Genomic DNA, 19,494 nt, shown 5'->3' with positions numbered 1-19,494 from the left:
CATTCCTGCTCTGTCTGCCTCCCCTCCAAAAACCTGAACACCACCAACATAACTCTATCTGTGCGTAAAGTCAGCAGCAATCGTTATGCGTGCTGCTTATTCTTACGCTTTGACTATAAATCAGAGGCGTAGCCAGATATGCAGATATTGTTTTGTTTTTTTTATGGATCCAGGTGGATGTGTCCGCATCTGTTTGGAGACCCCAATGTTTCCACGTTGACACATAACTCGGGCAGCACTGCGCAAGAGCAAAGCGCGGTGCCCCAACTATCCCATTCAATTGCAAAGGGCGTTAAGTCAGCTGGAGCGAAACACGGAAGTAATACGTCACTGTGTCAAAATAAGAGTCTAATTTTCTAATCTAATATTGTGTGTTTTTTGCTTGTGTGGCACAGAGATATTGGACCACACGTTTCAACCTCTTGTATTTGGGTTTTATTAACAATGCGTCACATTTAGACGAATAGTCAAAGTTTTACTTGTAATATTCAAACCGGATGTAGTGCGGCTTTTTCTCTGGCTTGACACGTGATCAGTCCTATGCTGGAACCAGAGGCAGGACTTGTGTCCAAATCGGAGTAGAGGAAATCAAAGCACCGGGGGACAGGGAGTCAGCGGGCACACAGGCAGGCCGTACCCACAGTTACCTCCATCGTCTCAAATCGTTCTCCTCGGTCACAATGATCAAGTGCGCGCAAGGGGTGTTGTATCTCTCGGTTCTGGTGACGTTCGCCGCCTGCAACGCTCCTCCGGTACCGTTAGACGACATCCTCATTGAGAAAACCTCCGTGCCAGAGCAGTGTGTGCGCGCGGTCAAAGTGGGAGATTTTGTCAGGTATCACTACATCGGCACGTTTCCAGACGGCAACAAGTTCGACTCCAGGTGAGTGTCTCACATCTGCATTATTTCCCTCTCACTTTAGCACCTTTGCGTTTAGAAGACCGGCTGCACGGTCCGAGCAGCGTGCGCGATGCGTAAAAGTGCGCGTTTAGTGGTTCGCCCCTGTGAGCCACGCAGGCAACCAGACAGCCTGAGCTCTGGTGCTTAATCTCAGGGTCCAAAACTGTTTTTGTGTCGTCTGGAAAACAGACGGTAACAGGGATTACACAGGACCCCGATCTGAGAGATAATTTAGTTTCAGTTTTCAGTTTTATTTGTCATATGCAAGTTAGCACAGGGTCAGTTAAACTAGTTTTTGTTTTATGCAGATGCTTCTTCCACGACCTTTAAAGTCCCCCGAACTCCACTTTGCAAACCACTGACAGTGAAAATGTCTTGCACAGTGGTCAGCTGGGCAGACACCCAAAGCCCCACATACACTGTCACATTTGATTTACTGCACAATTGATTACAGCATAAACTATGATGCACTCTGCAGATTAAGATAACACCGTGGCCCAGTTTTAGTGAGAAATAGACTTACATTTTTGCACAAGAGTCTTTATGTTAAATCTTTAGAAATAAAAGGCTGTTAAGATGTTGAAATATGAAAAAGAAAGGCAGTCACTTTAAAAACCTGAAGTCATTGCCTCAAAGGAAATGTGATTAAAGCCAGGGAATAAAACGATTCATGTTACACAGCAACATCCTCATAGATAATTCCCTGACAGTCTGTTTTTGTGCATGTTTTAGTTATGACCGTGGCAGCACGTACAATGTCTTTGTTGGCAAGAAGCAGTTGATTGAAGGGATGGACAAAGCTCTCGTGGGAATGTGTGTCAACGAGAGAAGACTGGTGAAGATCCCACCTCAACTCGCCTACGGAAAACAAGGCTACGGTGCGTATGTCTGAATGTGTGCCAAACTCATATCAGCACATTGCTGTCCTATATGACTGATTGTTTGGAATGAGAACAAAACTTCTGTGCCAAACTCTGGGACGTTAGGGCACAGACTGGTGTTTATCCCTCTGTAGTTACTATAAATATATCTCTGGCAAAGCTAATCATAACAAAGAGAGATCTTGGTGGGATATTTGCAAGAGCACAAGGCGGAGAAGTTACAGTCTTTGATGAATGCTCTGACTTTTGTTCTGTTGAAGTCAGTGGAAGCAAAGAGGAAGTGGGCTGCCCCTAAGCATCCATGTTGAATGATGTCAGAGGGGCATCACAGACCAGGAAGCAGACCAGAGGAAGCTGCTGTGGATTTTCAGCTGTGAATGTTTCTGCATCAGCTGCAAGCAGATACACTGTCACGTCATTAGTGTGTGTGTGGAAATGAAAAAAACCTGGGCCGTTGTTCAGAAATCAGTGTGTTTGTGTGAGAAAATGCATATATTGTGGGAGTCACAGGATGTGAAGCTATGTTTACAAGAAGAGAGAGGTGTGTATATTTGAGAAAGAGCATGAAATATTTCTATCCCATTATCTAATGGGAAAGAGAGAGAAAGAGCGGGCATGTGTAGACAGGTAAAGGCTGAGGCTGTGTCCTCTACCGCTGCCTGTTTTAGAGGGATCAAACAAGGAAAAAGAAAACAGAGCGCTGAGATAGACGGAGCACTCTGAAGTGGTAGAGGGAAAATTTTGCCAGAAGAGACTGCCAACTCATCAGTAGTAAAATCACAATGGCTACCACACACTCAGGCCCTCCATCTCCTCCTCCCGTCCCCTTACCTTCGCTTTCTTCACTTTACATCCATATCTTCTGTCTGCTCACAAAGCTTCTGTGAAACAGTAGAAGAATATTTGAAGAAGCCTATTTCTGCTACTGAAAAACAAAACAAAACACATTTTTGCCATTCATATCTCAAAATCTCAACTTACTAACTCAAACTCATGAAAAAATGACTTGAAATATTGAGCTATTACGTCAAAACTTTTAGATAATAACACGAAATTTTGAGTTATGGGTGACAAAAACTAGATTTTTGTTTCCGGCTTCCACAGAGAAGTGAAGCAGAGACTCCAGAGAAACAGTTTATACCTGCAGTTTATAACGTGCAGAGAACAATCACATTTACACACATACAGTGGGGCAAAAAAGTATTTAGTCAGCCACCGATTGTGCAAGTTCCCCCACTTAAAATGATGACAGAGGTCAGTAATTTGCACCAGAGGTACACTTCAACTGTGAGAGACAGAATGTGAAAAAAAAAAATCCATGAATCCACATGGTAGGATTTGTAAAGAATTTATTCGTAAATCAGGGTGGAAAATAAGTATTTGGTCAATAACAAAAATACAACTCAATACTTTGTAACATAACCTTTGTTGGCAATAACAGAGGTCAAACGTCTACTATAGGTCTTTACCAGGTTTGCACACACAGTAGCTGGTATTTTGGCCCATTCCTCCATGCAGATCTTCTCGAGAGCAGTGATGTTTTGGGGCTGTCGCCGAGCAACACGGACTTCCAACTCCCGCCACAGATTTTCTATGGGGTTGAGGTCTGGAGACTGGCTAGGCCACTCCAGGACTTTCAAATGCTTCTTACGGAGCCACTCCTTTGTTGCCCGGGCGGTGTGTTTTGGATCATTGTCATGTTGGAAGACCCAGCCTCGTTTCATCTTCAAAGTTCTCACTGATGGAAGGAGGTTTTGGCTCAAAATCTCACGATACATGGCCCCATTCATTCTGTCCTTAACACGGATCAGTCGTCCTGTCCCCTTGGCAGAAAAACAGCCCCATAGCATGATGTTTCCACCCCCATGCTTCACAGTAGGTATGGTGTTCTTGGGATGCAACTCAGTATTCTTCTTCCTCCAAACACGACGAGTTGAGTTTATACCAAAAAGTTCTACTTTGGTTTCATCTGACCACATGACATTCTCCCAATCCTCTGCTGTATCATCCATGTGCTCTCTGGCAAACTTCAGACGGGCCTGGACATGCACTGGCTTCAGCAGCGGAACACGTCTGGCACTGCGGGATTTGATTCCCTGCCGTTGTAGTGTGTTACTGATGGTGACCTTTGTTACTTTGGTCCCAGCTCTCTGCAGGTCATTCACCAGGTCCCCCCGTGTGGTTCTGGGATCTTTGCTCACCGTTCTCATGATCATTTTGACCCCACGGGATGAGATCTTGCGTGGAGCCCCAGATCGAGGGAGATTATCAGTGGTCTTGTATGTCTTCCATTTTCTGATGATTGCTCCCACAGTTGATTTTTTCACACCAAGCTGCTTGCCTATTGTAGATTCACTCTTCCCAGTCTGGTGCAGGTCTACAATACTTTTCCTGGTGTCCTTCGAAAGCTCTTTGGTCTTGGCCATGGCGGAGTTTGGAGTCTGACTGTTTGAGGCTGTGGACAGGTGTCTTTTATACAGATGATGAGTTCAAACAGGTGCCATTCATACAGGTAACGAGTGGGGGACAGAAAAGCTTCTTACAGAAGACGTTACAGGTCTGTGAGAGCCAGAGATTTTCCTTGTTTGAGGTGACCAAATACTTATTTTCCACCCTAATTTACGAATAAATTCTTTACAAATCCTACCATGTGGATTCATGGATTTTTTTTTCACATTCTGTCTCTCACAGTTGATGTGTACCTCTGGTGCAAATTACTGACCTCTGTCATCATTTTAAGTGGGGGAACTTGCACAATCGGTGGCTGACTAAATACCTTTTTGCCCCACTGTATTATATACACTCACCAGTCAATTTATTAGGTACACCTTGCTAGTACTAGGTTGGACCATCTTGTGGCGCCAGAGCTGCCTAAATGTTTTGAGGCATAAATTCAACCATGTGCTGGAAACATTTCCGAAAGACTTTGGTCCATATTGACATGATAACGTCACAAAGCTGCTGCAGATTTGTTGGTCACGCATCCACGATGTGAATGTCCAGTTTAACTTAACTAAAAATTTCAGCTACAGGAAAGAAATCAAATCAAAAGGAAGGTTAAAACACTTAAAACTGAACAATATCAGGATTTCCTGTAAAAGCTCATCAGAAAAACCAGAATCGATTGTTTATTTAATCCAGATATCCCACTGCAGAGTTTAAGAATCACCTGCCGTCCTCTCCTCCACAGGTGACATCATCCCTCCTGACTCCATCCTCCACTTTGACGTCCTGCTCCTCGATGTGTGGAACCCCGAGGATGGCGTCCAGACAAACACTTACCACACGCCCTCCGTCTGCTCCAGAAAGGTGGAAGTGTCTGACTACATCCGCTACCACTATAACGGCACGCTGCTGGACGGGACCCTCTTTGATTCCAGGTTTGTCTCGTACAAGCTGTCATTCATGCATCAATCCACCTGCACACTTACAGCCTGTTTTCGCCACTCTCTGCTGCAGTCACACCCGCATGAGGACCTATGACACTTACGTCGGGATCGGCTGGCTGATCGCCGGTATGGATCAGGGTCTTCTGGGAATGTGTGTTGGAGAGAGGCGCATCATCACTATGCCCCCATCACTTGGATATGGAGAGAATGGAGATGGTGAGTTTTGATGTGATTAGTTCCTTAAAGTCTTCTGTCAGACTGACGACCTGTCTATGGCGTACCCCGTCTCCTGCTCTACGACAGCTGGGATAAGCAGTCAAGAAAATAGACGGATGGATTTCCAGTTTCTTCAAGTTTTACTACAAACACTAGAATTTAGGTGAAAAGAAGCAGCTGCACTAATACCATCCAATATGTATCCTGTTAATCACACTAGGCTGAGTTTAGATAGATCTACAATAAACAAGACACTTTAAGTAAACGTGCCACACAATGACCTTATAGTATGAGAGAGTGCAGAGGCGGCAAAAGTACAGATATTAGGTACTTAAGTAGAAGTACTAGGGTTTAGAAGTACTCTGATCAAAGTTAAAGTACTGATTTAACTTCTTTACTCAAGTAAAAGTAAAAAAGTACAGGCTCAGAAATGTACTCAAAGTAATTATGTAAAAAGTTATTTTTTTAGAGGACTTTTCTGCACCTTGTGGAACCTTGTGGTATATTAATATAATAAAATATTAATTTAACAAAATGACATTATAAAATGGGAATAGAAATTGTATATGTTTAGTTAGTCTGACAAACTTTGTGGATATAAATGTTAGATGTGAAAAGAGCTGACCTTTAAAAAAACATTACTCCCTTTGTCCTCCCTCCTCTTCTGTAGGGCTAGCTAGATGCTGAAGTACCACGAAAAACTTACCACAAAACTTGTGAACAGTCACACTTGTTCAAAACAAACAAACAAAAACAAACAAAAAACCAACTTTAACCCACTGGTGGTATATATTATGCATAAACGATATCGTTTTGCCTCTTTCATCCATTTATGTGCAATAACCCCGGTGACTGATACACCATTAGGATTAGTTTTCGTGTATTACTGTTTAGGCTCATATCGAATTAACGCTTTGAAGGCCCACTGTGATATAAAATAACAATAACTCCCCTCAAATGTCTTTAACTAAAGGTAATGAGCCTGTTTTGAAAATCTAAGTATACACAAATATATTTGTGTGAAAACGTATGGAGTAAAAGTACAAAGCAGCCAGAAAAATAACTTCGTAACTAAAGTACAGATACCTGAAAAATTCAACTTAAGTACAGTAACTGAGCATTTGTATTTATACTTTCTACCGCTTTACAAGAGTGATAAAAAGAAAGAAAAGTAGACAGTAAAAGTAAGACTGACACTGTTTAAAGGTAGTGGAAATTGCATTAATAAAAAAAACACTATAAACTGAAGAAAAACAGCTGCATGTGTCATGGCTACTGAACGGACCCACGCGCAGACAGTTCTTTCAAGGAAACAAAAAGGGGATTTATTTACAATAGGGATCACCTTAGTGCAAAATATATGTACAGTGAGTTGGGAGGGGGTCCAGGGCTCCAGGGAGAGAAGGGGGGGGGGGGGGGATCCACACACACGCTTCCTCTTCCACTCAGTCACCGCCACCGCTCCTCCGCACACACGCACTCCTCTTCAGCCGCACTCGCTCCAACACTCCACACACTGCCCCACTTGGACAGGTCCGGTGATTCGGTCCAGAATCTACAGACAGAAGGTCAAAGGTTAGTTCCACAACATAAAACACGTGTAAGCGATTCTTCTTTGAATATGCCGCGAGCACGAACTCAGGTGGTTCGACGTTCCAGCGGTGAGCTGCTCTGTGCCACTGCCTTAAATAGCAGCTGGGGAAATCAGCCAGATCAGCCGCAGGTGGACACCATCCACAGGGGTGCGTGGGCCAAGAGTGAGAGCCCGTAATGAGCTCCACCCAGGCAGAGAGGAGGAGGAGAGACAAAAAACTAAAACGAACAACAACAAAACCTGTAGCCAGCGTGGGCCAACCAGAGAGACACGGGGACCGTGACAGCATGCAGGTAAAATAAGTTAAGTAATAGGAAGTTTATCCTTCATCCATTGCGCAGCACGGTTATGTGACTACCTGCTGGAGGAAATTAAGATGGAATGATTCACAACACCTTTGTGTATGTGAGTTATTAACAAGTTCAACTGAAACTGGTTGTGTTTAAGGGTAAGAAAACCCGCTTACTCACACTCTATCATTAACAAGCACAAACATTATTACTAAGGCTCCCGTGCTCTCATCTTCACATCACATTATCGTGATCTGATTTGCTGAAAGTTTGGGAATAGCAACCTGAGCCCAGAAAAATAAAGAGTTTAGCTTCTTCGTCATCTTCTTCTCTCCTCAGGCAGTGACATCCCAGGACAGGCTTCCCTGGTGTTTGATGTTGTCCTCTTGGACCTCCACAATCCCAGAGACGGGATCACAGTGACTAACCAAGTGGCGCCCGAGTCCTGCACGAGGAAGAGTGTTTCTGGAGACTTTGTGCGTTACCACTACAACGGCAGCCTTCTGGATGGGACATTTTTCGATTCTAGGTATGTATTCATCATAGAGGGAAACTTGTTCTCGTGGTTCCTAAATAAAAACCGTTTATTGCCCGCTGTTTCTCAAGTAGCCTCACGGTGGCAGCATTTCTCTGGAGACACAAAGAGGAATCGAAACTTAAACTTCAAGTAGAAACTTCCTGCACATCTGTGTCACATAATAGTGTAACTGTTTTAAGTTTAAAATCTCTCTTCTTGTGGTATTTCTTGTGGATTTGAAAAAGCCTGATTTAGAGCGGCATTGCTTGTATGCTAAATTTAGAACCACAAAGGACACAAATAAGAGATACAGTCAGAAACTAATTTGATTTGACAAATCAAAACAAAACGCAAGAAAGGTGTGGTTTAGTTTTCTGAAGAAAGATGTCATATGTAATAAGATAAGATTTCATCATTTATCATCATCATTTCATCTATCAGGTCAAGTACATGCGCCCAACAACTTGTTGAATCTGTGCCACAAAGAAATAACACGAAATGTACCACGAAATATTGCCAGTGAATGCAAGAAAAAAGGAAAAAAGAAACACATTTGCACTCATAGCTGATTTGCACTGTGTGCATTTCTTTGGTATCTGCGTCATATGACGCAGAGTTATTCAAGGTAAACAAACAAATGTACAAACAAATGCACGCTGTTGGTTGCAGCTTACGCCCAGTGGTTTTGAGGGTAAGATCGTTTCCTGCTGTTGAATGCATCATCACCAAATGAGCTGACGTTGGATTTTAACGTCTGGGTAGTCTCACAGCTAAGTGTCTTTATCCTTATTCCACACAGCTAGCAGCTAGCACACTGTGTCCATCACAATAAAGCCAGTAAATCTGGTATTGTTCATTTAACCTCAGTCTAAGGTAATGCACATAAACATTCAGCATCTTCAGAGAGAGGCTCTGCGGTTCTTGGAGGTTTTGCAGATGTTGAATGAGAACATTCCCTTTAGGAGCTTCTTTCAAAACAAGGGAGAGTTGATTTTAGATGCAGCAGCATTTTTTTTTAGCTTGTTTAGTATTTATTTGTGTGTAGGAATTACATTTACGCCCTAAATGCAGGAAACCAATAAGCGGGTAATGAGTCACTCCTGAATTCAGTCATCCAAATCGTGAGTTAATAAGGACTAACATCTGCCTCTATTAGACTGTTTATTTTCAGCATAACCATATTTGCATATACAGTGTGCTGAAATATTGTCTCCCCCTTAGGTCTACGTGAATCAAAAATATATTTTAAAAAATTAAAATCTGCAAAACTCAAAAACTACGAGTTTTAATTAAATCAAATCACATTTATTTCTTTAGCACATTTAAAAGACCAGTGTACATCATAGAGCTTCACAATAGTACCGCAATGTGGGGAGAAACAAGGGACAAATTGAACAATTACAATAAGATGGTATGGAGTGCAAGCCGGAAGAAAGTCAAACTAATTTGCTTCAAAGGCTAAATTACACAGGTAAGTTTTTAGGCACGATTTAAACAATTGAATAGATTCAGATGTACGGACATCAACTGGGAGATTATTCCAGAGTCTAGGAGCGGCAACAGCAAAGGCACGGTCACCTCTGGCTTTTCAACGAGACCTTGGTTGCACTAAGAGCAGTTGGCTAGAAGATCTTAGTGCTCTCTTGGGGTTATACAGGTCAAGGAGATCAGTTAAATAACTAGGTGCTGTTAAATACCCCAATTCTTTGATCTTTGGGCTGAAGGAAGAACAACACTGAGTGTTTAATGCTCAATCAACAATCTCTTTATTCCATACAACACTTTCCACAGGAGGGTGTCTTGAAGTGTGTGACAGTTACACATAGCTTCTTCCCCTCCCCCCTCCAGGGTCATGAAGCCTAAACCCTCACATTCTTTCTATCTTACGGCGCCTAAGTGATGGCCTTGGCTTCCTGTTTTATCTCTTCCTGATGAGATGGGGCAGAAAACCTCTACCCAGTATGCTGTGTTCTCTTTGTAATCTGAAAAAGGAAGGTCATGATTCTACACAAACAGCATTTCTTATAACTCAGCAGTGTAATGCATCATAAAACAGTCTAATAAATCTAATGTTTTCTCACCTTCTTGTAGATCTGGAGTGTAATGCAACCTAAAACAATATGATGATTTCACAATCTTTAATCAAAGGCATAATGTGGCCTATATAGCGGTATAATGAGCTGCTTTTATGCACTTTCTGGTTCAGTTTTGAAGACATCACCGTATTCAAAACACATCAATCATGATTCCTCCTCAATGGCTAATCGTAAACATAAAACAAAAATAATCTTTCCAAAACAACCTCCTATGTCTGCTGCAAATGTCAAGGCGACCCGATAACCACAATAATAGAGTATAAAAAACTATTTATACACAGAATTTAACACTGTAACCTGACGTGTGTAGATTCGTAGTCATCCCGGTCATGGTAGTCTCAGGAGCTTAGGGCACCCGACTGTCTGCCACCTACAATGCTGGTGCCTCAATCTCCACTCACATCTTGCATCTCAATGAGTCACAGGATGGTGCAAGGCCTCACAATGGTTTCACACAAAACCTCTCCTGTTATTGACCCATGCCGTTTTCACACCTTGACTCATGATTAATGGGTCAACAACTCCTTTAAGGGACAACCCCCGCTAGGGTTTAAATACCTGGGACTCTCTACCGGTTTGTTTTGCAAATGAAGAAGTTTCTCAGATGAGAGGTGAAACTTCTTCAAGAAACTTAAAGAAGTCCAGTGGCTTTCTTTCCAAGCTTCTTAGACTATAACCAGTACAAAATGTAAACATGGATAGCAGGGATTAAAGAGGAACTGTGATAATAACGCGTCATATTTCTAAAGACAATCACAAAACATGTCAGATCAAGTGTTATCTGTTATCTGTCTTATCCATTAGAGAGAGAAGTGTGCATTGTTGCCCGTGTGTGTACAAGTCTGAACTAAGAGAGCAAAACTTACAAAATTTGGGTGACACTGGTGTGATCCGACAGCAGACTGGGTAGAGGGCATATCACAAAGGAGGAAATTAAGTCCCTGGTTTGATTATCTGCTAGATAGATGTTTTTTGTGTGTGTTTATCTCTTTGTTCATTACCCTGTGTCTATAAAGGAAAACTGACTTTTGCAATGTGTTGCGGTGTTTTTACCTCCTCCATATCGGCGTGCATCTGAAACTCAAGCTTAAGCTATGACTAACTTTATTATATGAGGGTAAAAAACAAACTGTTTTTACCTTCAAAATTATTTTCCTAATATTTTCTTTTCCTCAGCTACTCTCGTAATCGTACCTACGACACATACGTGGGTCGAGGCTACGTGATCGCCGGCATGGATGAGGGCCTGATCGGAGTCTGCATTGGGGAGAGACGCACCATCACCATCCCCCCGCATCTCGGTTACGGAGAGGAGGGCACAGGTGCGTATGTGTAATGCTCAGATTCATTGGCTCAGTGAGAGAAAGATCATAAGAGTCATGAGCCATGAGATCAGAAGTGCTTGTTGTGCCATTTATCATGCGTTCTTCTTGTGGTAGAGAAAACAGAAGGTCTGCTGTAGCGACGAGACATAAACGTTCGTTTTTGAGAACGTCTTTGTACAAATGTGCACGCTTTCCACTCAAGATTCAATAAATTAAAGAGAAATTCTGGATTCTTGTTTTGACTGAAATCACAGGTAGATTCAACTCATTTTTTCCCCTTTCCACATCTCTCTCTCTCTCTCAGGCACAAAGATCCCAGGCTCAGCAGTGCTGGTGTTCGACGTCCACATCATCGACTTCCACAACCCCTCGGATAACACTGAGATCACCGCCACTTTCAAGCCAGAAGAGTGTGACAAGCAAACTAAGAAGGGAGACTTTGTTAAATACCACTACAATGCCTCTCTGATGGACGGCACATCCATCGACTCCACGTAAGTAAAGCTCTGTTGGACTCTTCTGGGAGAGCAAAAAAAAAAAAAGGTAACAGAGAAACTGAGACTTATTAGTGCAGAGTTGGGATTGACCTAAATGGAGGCGTCAGCGTAAAGGTGGGAGTTAAAATTTAATAGCAAGGCCACCTTCTTCCAGACCACCTGCAGGAGCGAAAGAATGGGGGGTTGAGAGCTTAGTGGGGGGAGGGACGACACACAGTGAACCATGTCTGAGGCCAGCTGAAATCCCCGGCTGGAACAAGGTTTTGGGGCAGAGGGAGTGCTTCGGATTTTGGCCAATTTACTCTACATCCTGATATATTAGAGAACCGGTTAATAATTCTTAAGAGATCAGGTAAAGCGTGTTATAGCTGTGAAATCAGGACCAGAGCATCATCAACATTCAGATAATTTTAAAAATTTGATTTAAAAACTTTAAGCAGTGATCACAGAGTCTCTCAAGTTTTACTTGCAGCAAGAAGTCAGAGGGTACAGATTAAGACTAAAACTTACAGCTCACGGATGCCATTATAGCTGGAGTCACATCCTAAGTTACACAATTAGCCTTTCAAAATTGTGGAATTTTCCATACATGTGCCATCATGCCGAGGCATACAATCTTATCTTTATTAGCTCCGACTCAGCCCCGTTTCAGGGTCAGTTTTCTTTTCAACAGCAGTCTTCTTGCAAGTACATCATAATCAACTGATCTCATACAGACGTAAGTCGAGCAACAGTTTAACATAATTAAAATTTTTCCTGTAATTAAGAGGGCAGCAATAGATGGCATGATAGGAACTATGACAGAGGTCACATGTAGTGGGTTGATAGCAGGTTAGTAAAGCTGTTGCTAGGTTAAAAATTGGAGGTGAGATTCAAGTCATTTTTAAGCAACTGTCGATTCAGTTTTTAAAATTCTGTTTAAAAGTAAAACATAAAAAGGGCCATTAGAGGAGAGAAGAACTCACTGAAAACAATTTATTGAAATTCTACAAAAGTGCAGAATCAGTGAATAAAAAGCGGAGGCATCCACCAGATGTCAACCAATAAGCACGTAGATCCACCACAACAGAACCAAGCTTCCCTGAGTCCTCACTTAAACACAGAGACGAGTCATTCTCTGATTTTTTTCGTCACCATCCTGACCAAAAACATGTGTTATATGCACAAAAGCTTCATAATGTAGCTATAATATGTAGCCTACAAGATTATTCATGGTAAACATGACTCTGTAACAGTTTCCCCAATGTCCAGCTTGCTGGTCTGGAGCAAAGCCACAAAGCCACAGCAAGATCAGACCATGTAAAGCTCAAGAGCTACATCTCAGACTCAGTTAGCATGGTAAATAAGAGTACAGTTAGCTGTCAGGAGAAAGCCTCTTCTTTCTAAAGAGGTTCGCAAAGTTGCATCAGAGCAAACGACAAGACTTCAGGAGAAGATTTTGTTTGGACAGATGAGACCAAAGCAGAGATGTGTGATGATTTGTGCTTTTTTGCATAGAAACAGCTTCAGGCAGACTGAAGAGGGGGTGTGTCGGATTTCAGCCTTCAAACAGACCTTTTAGCAAGTTTCCTCTTACAGATGTGCATTCAAGTGCGCATAGGTGGTGGTGAAAGCGCCACTTTGTTCACGTTATGCATTTGAAAAAGAAAACTGTCGCTCTACATGTGAATTTCCTTTTTTCCCCCTTTTTATTCCTCACAGCCACTTTAAACTCCTGGTTTAGTGTCCAGCTATCACAAAGATAACATAAGTAGGATCTCTTGAATGGTGAGCTCTTTGTCTGAGCTGTGAGCTCTTTATATAGTAACGATCCCCAGCAATGAGGTCTGCAGGGTCATGTCTCCTCACTGTTTAATGGTTGTTTGAATCCACAATTGTGAGTCATCCTAGCAGCAGGTTATAATTTGCAAAAGTCTTCTTAATGCTGTGGATTCAAACCCACACCGTGATCCTCTGGCCTGCTGAAATTAAGGAAATACACATTATGTTTACAAGTTGAAACTTTTACTTATTCTTAAACAAGAATAAATAAGAAAAACAGATCTCATGTGTGTAGACAGAAATGATGGACATGCTTCCTTTAGCACGGCGACTAATATGCAGCTGTTTTATATGTTTATCTGTTTCAGGTATAATTATGGGAAGACATACAACATAGTCCTGGGAGCAAACCAGGTGGTCCCGGGGATGGAGGATGGACTCATGGACATGTGTGTGGGAGAGAGAAGACACCTTGTTATTCCTCCTCATCTGGGCTATGGGGAGAGGGGAGTCAGTGAGTCACGCACACACGCCCGCACACTCACACTCAGAATGTGTGTGTTTCATTTTAAACTAAATGTGTGTTTCATTTCATTTAAAATGAAACACACATTTTTACTGCGTGCACCTTTCTAGTGGTGCAACACATGAAAGGTTTCTTTCAGTTTCCAGTCATAAAATAAAATTATTGTAAGTATTTACTTAGTTTTGCTGTCTAGCCTGGTCAGGGATGAAAATCCACTTATCAGCAGATTTGGGAAATGCACTGAACCCCTATAGCTCCTCCTGTGGGTGGTGGGCGACACACGAGGGTCTTTCTGGTACTGCCGGGCCTGCCCAGATAAGCAGGAGGAGAGTAGGAGAGAGGATGGATGGATTTAACATGAGAGTAGCATCAGTTCTCCTCATTTAACTAAAAGGATAACCATATTTCCACATTTGTCAAATAGTTCATTGAGCACACAATGACTGTAAACTCCATTTTATAATTTTATAACTTGAGGTTAAAGCACCCAGTGAGCAGTAGAGATAGTTCTCTCTTTTCAGCGGATGTCTGGAACGAGTCACAGTGATTTATTGAGCTTTTATTTGTGCGTCCAGCTGGTGAGGTTCCAGGCAGTGCCGTGCTGGTGTTTGACATCGAGCTGGTTGACATGGAGGAAGGACTTCCCGAAGGCTACATGTTCATCTGGAACGACGAGGTGTCTCCAGACCTCTTCTCTGAGATGGACAAAAACACCGACAAAGAGGTGGAGCCCTCTGAGGTATGTCAAGTTGCTCTTATCAAGATTTTCTCTTAACCATCACCATTAATTTACCATCCCCTTTTTGTTTGCACAGTTCACTGACTACATCATGCAGCAGGTGACTGAGGGTAAAGGTCGCCTGGCTCCTGGCTTTGATCCTTACCGCATCATTGACAACATGTTCTCCAACCAGGACCGCAACGGTGACGGAAAGATCACAGAGGCAGAGTTCAAACTTAAAGCCGATGAGGCTGCTGCCCACGACGAGCTATGACGTGCTTTATAGCGCGAGGGTATAAGGCAAAGGGTCAGATAGTTGGGGAAATGGGGACTGATAGTAAATTTGTGGGTGGTAGAGTAGCTGCAGATGGGTTTGTATGTTTAAAGTGTGGAGGGGGAAATGGGCTGACAGAGATTTTGTGGACTTAGATGATAGAGTTAAAGGATGTCTCGTCCATGAAGTGCCAATTGAGTCTGAGAAGAAATAACGAGTATGTAGGATTTAGAAAAAAATCATGTAATTTGAGGACTACGATGGAAATGAATGAATTTTTTAACCTCCTTTCTCATCAAAGGGTATAAAAGCACTCCTGTGTGAGAGAACAAACAAGTGCCTAGTTCCACTTCATCTAGATTAAAAACTCTTTTGACTTTACAGACTTTTATTTTCTTATTTTCTACTCAGTTTGTCCAAACTGTCTTGACAGGAGCACCGAGTTATTCATAATTAACTGTGATACACTGTGATGGAATCAAGGTTCTTACTCAGAGCTGCCGCTGTTTTTAAAAGTGAAAAATAATAGGGTTTTATTTCCTTTATTTACATTCAACACCTCCCACTGTTTCACTTTTAAATGTCAGCCCACCTTCTGTGTTTTCAGCCGTTAAAATCATTCAGTCACCCTCCAGCTGTCAGGTCTGAAACCTCCATTCCTTCACTCGTTTTTGGTCTACTGTTTGTTCCTTTGCTTGTTTCGGTCTTCTCTGGATGTCTGGCGCGGTTTAGGAATTCGTGTGCAAGTGTGTGCGTGTGTGTGCAAGAGTGAGACAGAGCTATGCAAATAGAGGTTTTTTTTCTATTACTTTTACATTCAGGAGAACACTAAGGCTTGATGTCGCCTGTATCAGCTGAAGATTTCATTCAATTAAATGACCTGGCCTAAATATAATGCTCGCATTGTGTCTTCATTATCAGGTTGATGCCTACATGAGTGTGAGAACTGAGCTCCCTACAGCTTTAACAAATATAAACAAATATCTTTATTTACCCATGCACATGGGGAGTTGTGCACAGTGCAAAGCATCCTGCAGATCTGAGGGGTGCTCCTTCAACCTGTTACATTTTTACTCTAAGTCACACAATGCATTTAGGACACCTTTGACCTAACCCTGATCATTGAATGCATACACACTATCCCATTGCCATTGATATATGCAGTTGTCTTGTCTCCTATATCTTGCCTCCACATTCCTCCTGCTATTCTCAGAAATGAAAAATGTGTTTGCCCCTTTTCTTTCCTCCTCCTTGTTTCTTAAGGTCAGGGCAGAGAGCAGTCACCCTGTAGTGGACTCATACCTGGTGTCTCCTTTCACTACTTTATCTACCCCCACAGTTTCACATGATGCATAGTTTCACATGAATTTCCCCCTGCTCTTTTTCTGCTGCATTTCTGCAAACAGAGGCCTCTTTTTTTTTTGATCCTGCAAGCCCTATTTGTTATCCACAAGCCCTTGGCAAATCTCAGAAAATTCTTTTTCCACAACATCACCTTTTGGCTGGATCTGTCAGGACATGTACTGCTCTAAATGTACCTTTTACCCAGTATATGTGAAGGGAAAGCTTTTTATTATAGTCAGAAGAAGATTAGGTGGTCTAATGCCATACTCATCATTAAACATGATTATAGAGGAAAGGTTGATTAGCACTTGTTGTCAGGGGTTTGCAGAGATTAAGTGTTAGGACAATTCTCTTACCAAGTGAGAGGACACCGCAAGAGTGAGATTAAAGATCTATACGGCAAACATAGTCCAAACAGACTTGAGATATCTTAGTCACAGTGGAAAAACAAATATCACCCCCATAGGTGAAAAAACCCTGAACCATTTAAACTGCTGTGAGCAGCCTGAGTAGCACTTTCATTTCCTCTGCAGATGCAGGGGAAATGCATCTAGGCTGATTTAAGAAATCACTGCACCATTCAACCCTGTCAGCTTTTTTCTTTTTAAGAAGTTAACTTTACTGCCATTGAAATAAAGGTTGTTCAGACTGTAATCAGGACAGGCAGCCTACTTTATGTTATGGGAAATTAGGAAAACACACAACCTTCTAGTCGATAAACTCTGTGAAAATCTTCGGTATTACACAACGATATGCCGGATAACTGCTTAGTGCTCTGTGCATCCGCTCCTGAAAGTGAGAGAGTCTAGGTCTTGGCCAGGACTGCAAGGTTCGATACATTTGCATGTTTAAAACTCTGAAATGCAGGTGCAAGTATCTCGTTACAATACACAAAATCTGTTTGTCTGCAAACTCATCCTACATGATCTGGAACTTAGCAACCAAATGTGGTGCACAGGTACATCTTAGGCCCTTGAAGAGTCTTATCATCACATTGCCAAGTAATCAACTACCAAATGAACTAAAATGACCCATTTTTAGCAATTATGCACTTGTGCAATCTTATACAAGCATCAAATTTTAATTTTGGGACATTAACATTTAATTTATATTCACAAAGTATCCATATATAATGATACATATACATTATGGCCTAACAACCCACTAAGATGACCTTTATATGGGGTTATTAAAGTAGGACATTGGCATGGGCGTACACTTGTGCGGTATAAATCAAGAGACCTAACAGGTAGGTTTTAGACATAACTCGTCATTAAAAGCTTTTCCTGTGACGCTAGTGTTTCTAAGACACTGATTATTGTCACACATCATATTTTACCAATTTTTGTGATTTTTCCCCCCCCACATAGTACAAAAACCATTAAGGGCTGTTTAGCAGTGGAGTCTGACCCAGCTACACTTGGAGAGGTAGGGCAGAGCGATTCAGGCACCTGTTGTATAACAACCTGATAAATTGCTTCCAGTTCTCGCCCAAGGGAAACATTTAAACTTGACATTAAACATTAAGATAAAAGCATAAGTAAGAAACATAAAGCAATCATTTGAGAACATCTGTAAAACTGTGACACTGGTTCACCTTAAAGCCCTTTTTAACTCCTAGATTCAAACCAAGGCGTGCCTTCAGAGTGTTTTGCGTCACCAAAACTAGCACTTGTGCAGGTCCTGGAACTAACAGGTGAGACGAAAGAGCGTTCAGTTTAACTGAACTTGAAATAAATGCAGAATGAAAGGTGCTGCAAAAAACATAATAAGAGCAACTGAGCCATGCTCCCTGACCCAAGAGTTTGATACAGAAACAGCATTTCAGAGGAAAACAAATCCGTTCAGGCCATCATATGTTATTCTGTCCTTAGACACCGAGTAATGCACCAACAGCCTGCTGTTTGCAGAGCGTTGAACTGTAGGATTTCTGCATATTTTCTGCTTGGACACTTTGACATGTGTTGCTTATATAGCTGAACATATATCAACCTCAATGCATCACCTTAATAGCATAAAGTTATCAAAACAGGGCCCTGTTTCAGGAAGCCGGTTTAGTGGAAAAACTGAGTAAGTATACCCTGAGTTAACGAAAACTCTGGGTTTTCGGTTTCACAAAGCGAGTTCAGATGGAGCCTCAGTGAGTCACTATGACGACACACTCCGTGAAGCTAACCTGCCCCCTAGCAGGTTACGCAAAACTGTAAGCTGTCGTCTGTGAGGCGTGAGCAGTGTTTGTTTGTAACATAGTTCATGATGGAGAAGAAATGCTCATATATGTGGATCCGAAGATCGACGGAATTAGGCATGCTGGTAGGCCGCTCTCGTCAGAAGTAAATCTGCCTAGGCATCATTAAATGTTGTACTGTCTTCAGTGTCATGACTGTGTGCAGGCAGGCAGGGAAATGGACCCAAAATGCAGGACCCACGGAGGCGAGGGTGAACTCAAAATAAACAGTTTTATTGACAGTTTTTTGTCAGATTGTACAGGGCCCTGTTTCAGGAAGCCGGTTTAGTGGAAAAACTGAGTAAGTATACCCTGAGTTAACGAAAACTCTGGGTTTTCGGTTTCACAAAGCGAGTTCAGCTGCAGCCTGAGTGAGTCACTATGACGACACACTCCGTGAAGCTAACCTGCCCCCTAGCAGGTTTACTACAACTAACCCTGACTGTCTCCGCCCCTTTGTCGGAAACCTGACAGTAGGAAGTGTCCGACATGGCGTGCCCCTTCCTTGAAGAGCCAGTAGATCGTGAAGCCCAAATTCTCCGCAGAGCTCTCCGCCGGGAGAGAGTGATCAGAGCGCGTTTGGACATTTTATCATTTCCTGATGATTTTCTGTGCGAACGTTACCGTTTCTCAGCACAATCTATAAGTTATTTGGATAACATCCTCAGGCCATATATTACGCATGTGACACATCGCGGACATGCTCTCAGTTCATTGCATATTATTTGTATTGCACTTCGGTTTTTTGCAAACGGGAGCTTTCTGTATAATATTGGTGACGCTGAGCACGTTTCCAAGGCTACCGTCTGTCGGGCAGTCAGGAATGTTACAGTTGCACTGAAACGTCTCCTGTACTCGTCTGTGGTGTTCCCCGGTCACAGACCCACAAGATTTATCAAAGAGGGATGCCACAAAATTGCAGGTATCAGGATGAC

General features: G+C 42.3%; 1 protein-coding gene across 1 annotated transcript; it reads left to right on the top strand.

Moving 5' to 3' along the window:
* The first annotated feature begins 539 nt into the window (after positions 1-539).
* Positions 540-15,883, top strand: fkbp9 (FKBP prolyl isomerase 9). Its single transcript, XM_085396984.1, has 10 exons — positions 540-883; positions 1,634-1,779; positions 4,973-5,162; positions 5,242-5,387; positions 7,611-7,800; positions 11,061-11,206; positions 11,514-11,703; positions 13,836-13,981; positions 14,569-14,732; positions 14,809-15,883. The coding sequence occupies exons 1-10, from the start codon at positions 681-683 to the stop codon at positions 14,986-14,988; spliced, it is 1,701 nt and encodes a 566-aa protein (XP_085253110.1). The 5' UTR covers positions 540-680; the 3' UTR covers positions 14,989-15,883.
* The last annotated feature ends 3,611 nt before the right edge of the window (positions 15,884-19,494 follow it).

This window comes from Rhamphochromis longiceps, linkage group LG22, assembly GCF_057381845.1.
Source record: "Rhamphochromis longiceps isolate RC_006_pf linkage group LG22, R_longiceps_female_GT1.1, whole genome shotgun sequence".
In the NCBI taxonomy this organism is placed as follows: domain Eukaryota; kingdom Metazoa; phylum Chordata; class Actinopteri; order Cichliformes; family Cichlidae; genus Rhamphochromis; species Rhamphochromis longiceps.
This window is presented reverse-complemented; position numbering and strand designations above follow the sequence as displayed.

What these genes read in the sequence shown, in the direction of transcription:
- fkbp9 (XM_085396984.1), top strand. Translation starts at nt 681, where the DNA reads ATGATCAAGTGCGCGCAAGGGGTGTTGTATCTCTCGGTTCTGGTGACG. An exon ending in CTACGGAAAACAAGGCTACG is followed by an intron (nt 1,780 to 4,972) that starts GTGCGTATGTCT and finishes TCTCCTCCACAG; the next exon opens with GTGACATCATCCCTCCTGAC. An exon ending in ATATGGAGAGAATGGAGATG is followed by an intron (nt 5,388 to 7,610) that starts GTGAGTTTTGAT and finishes TTCTCTCCTCAG; the next exon opens with GCAGTGACATCCCAGGACAG.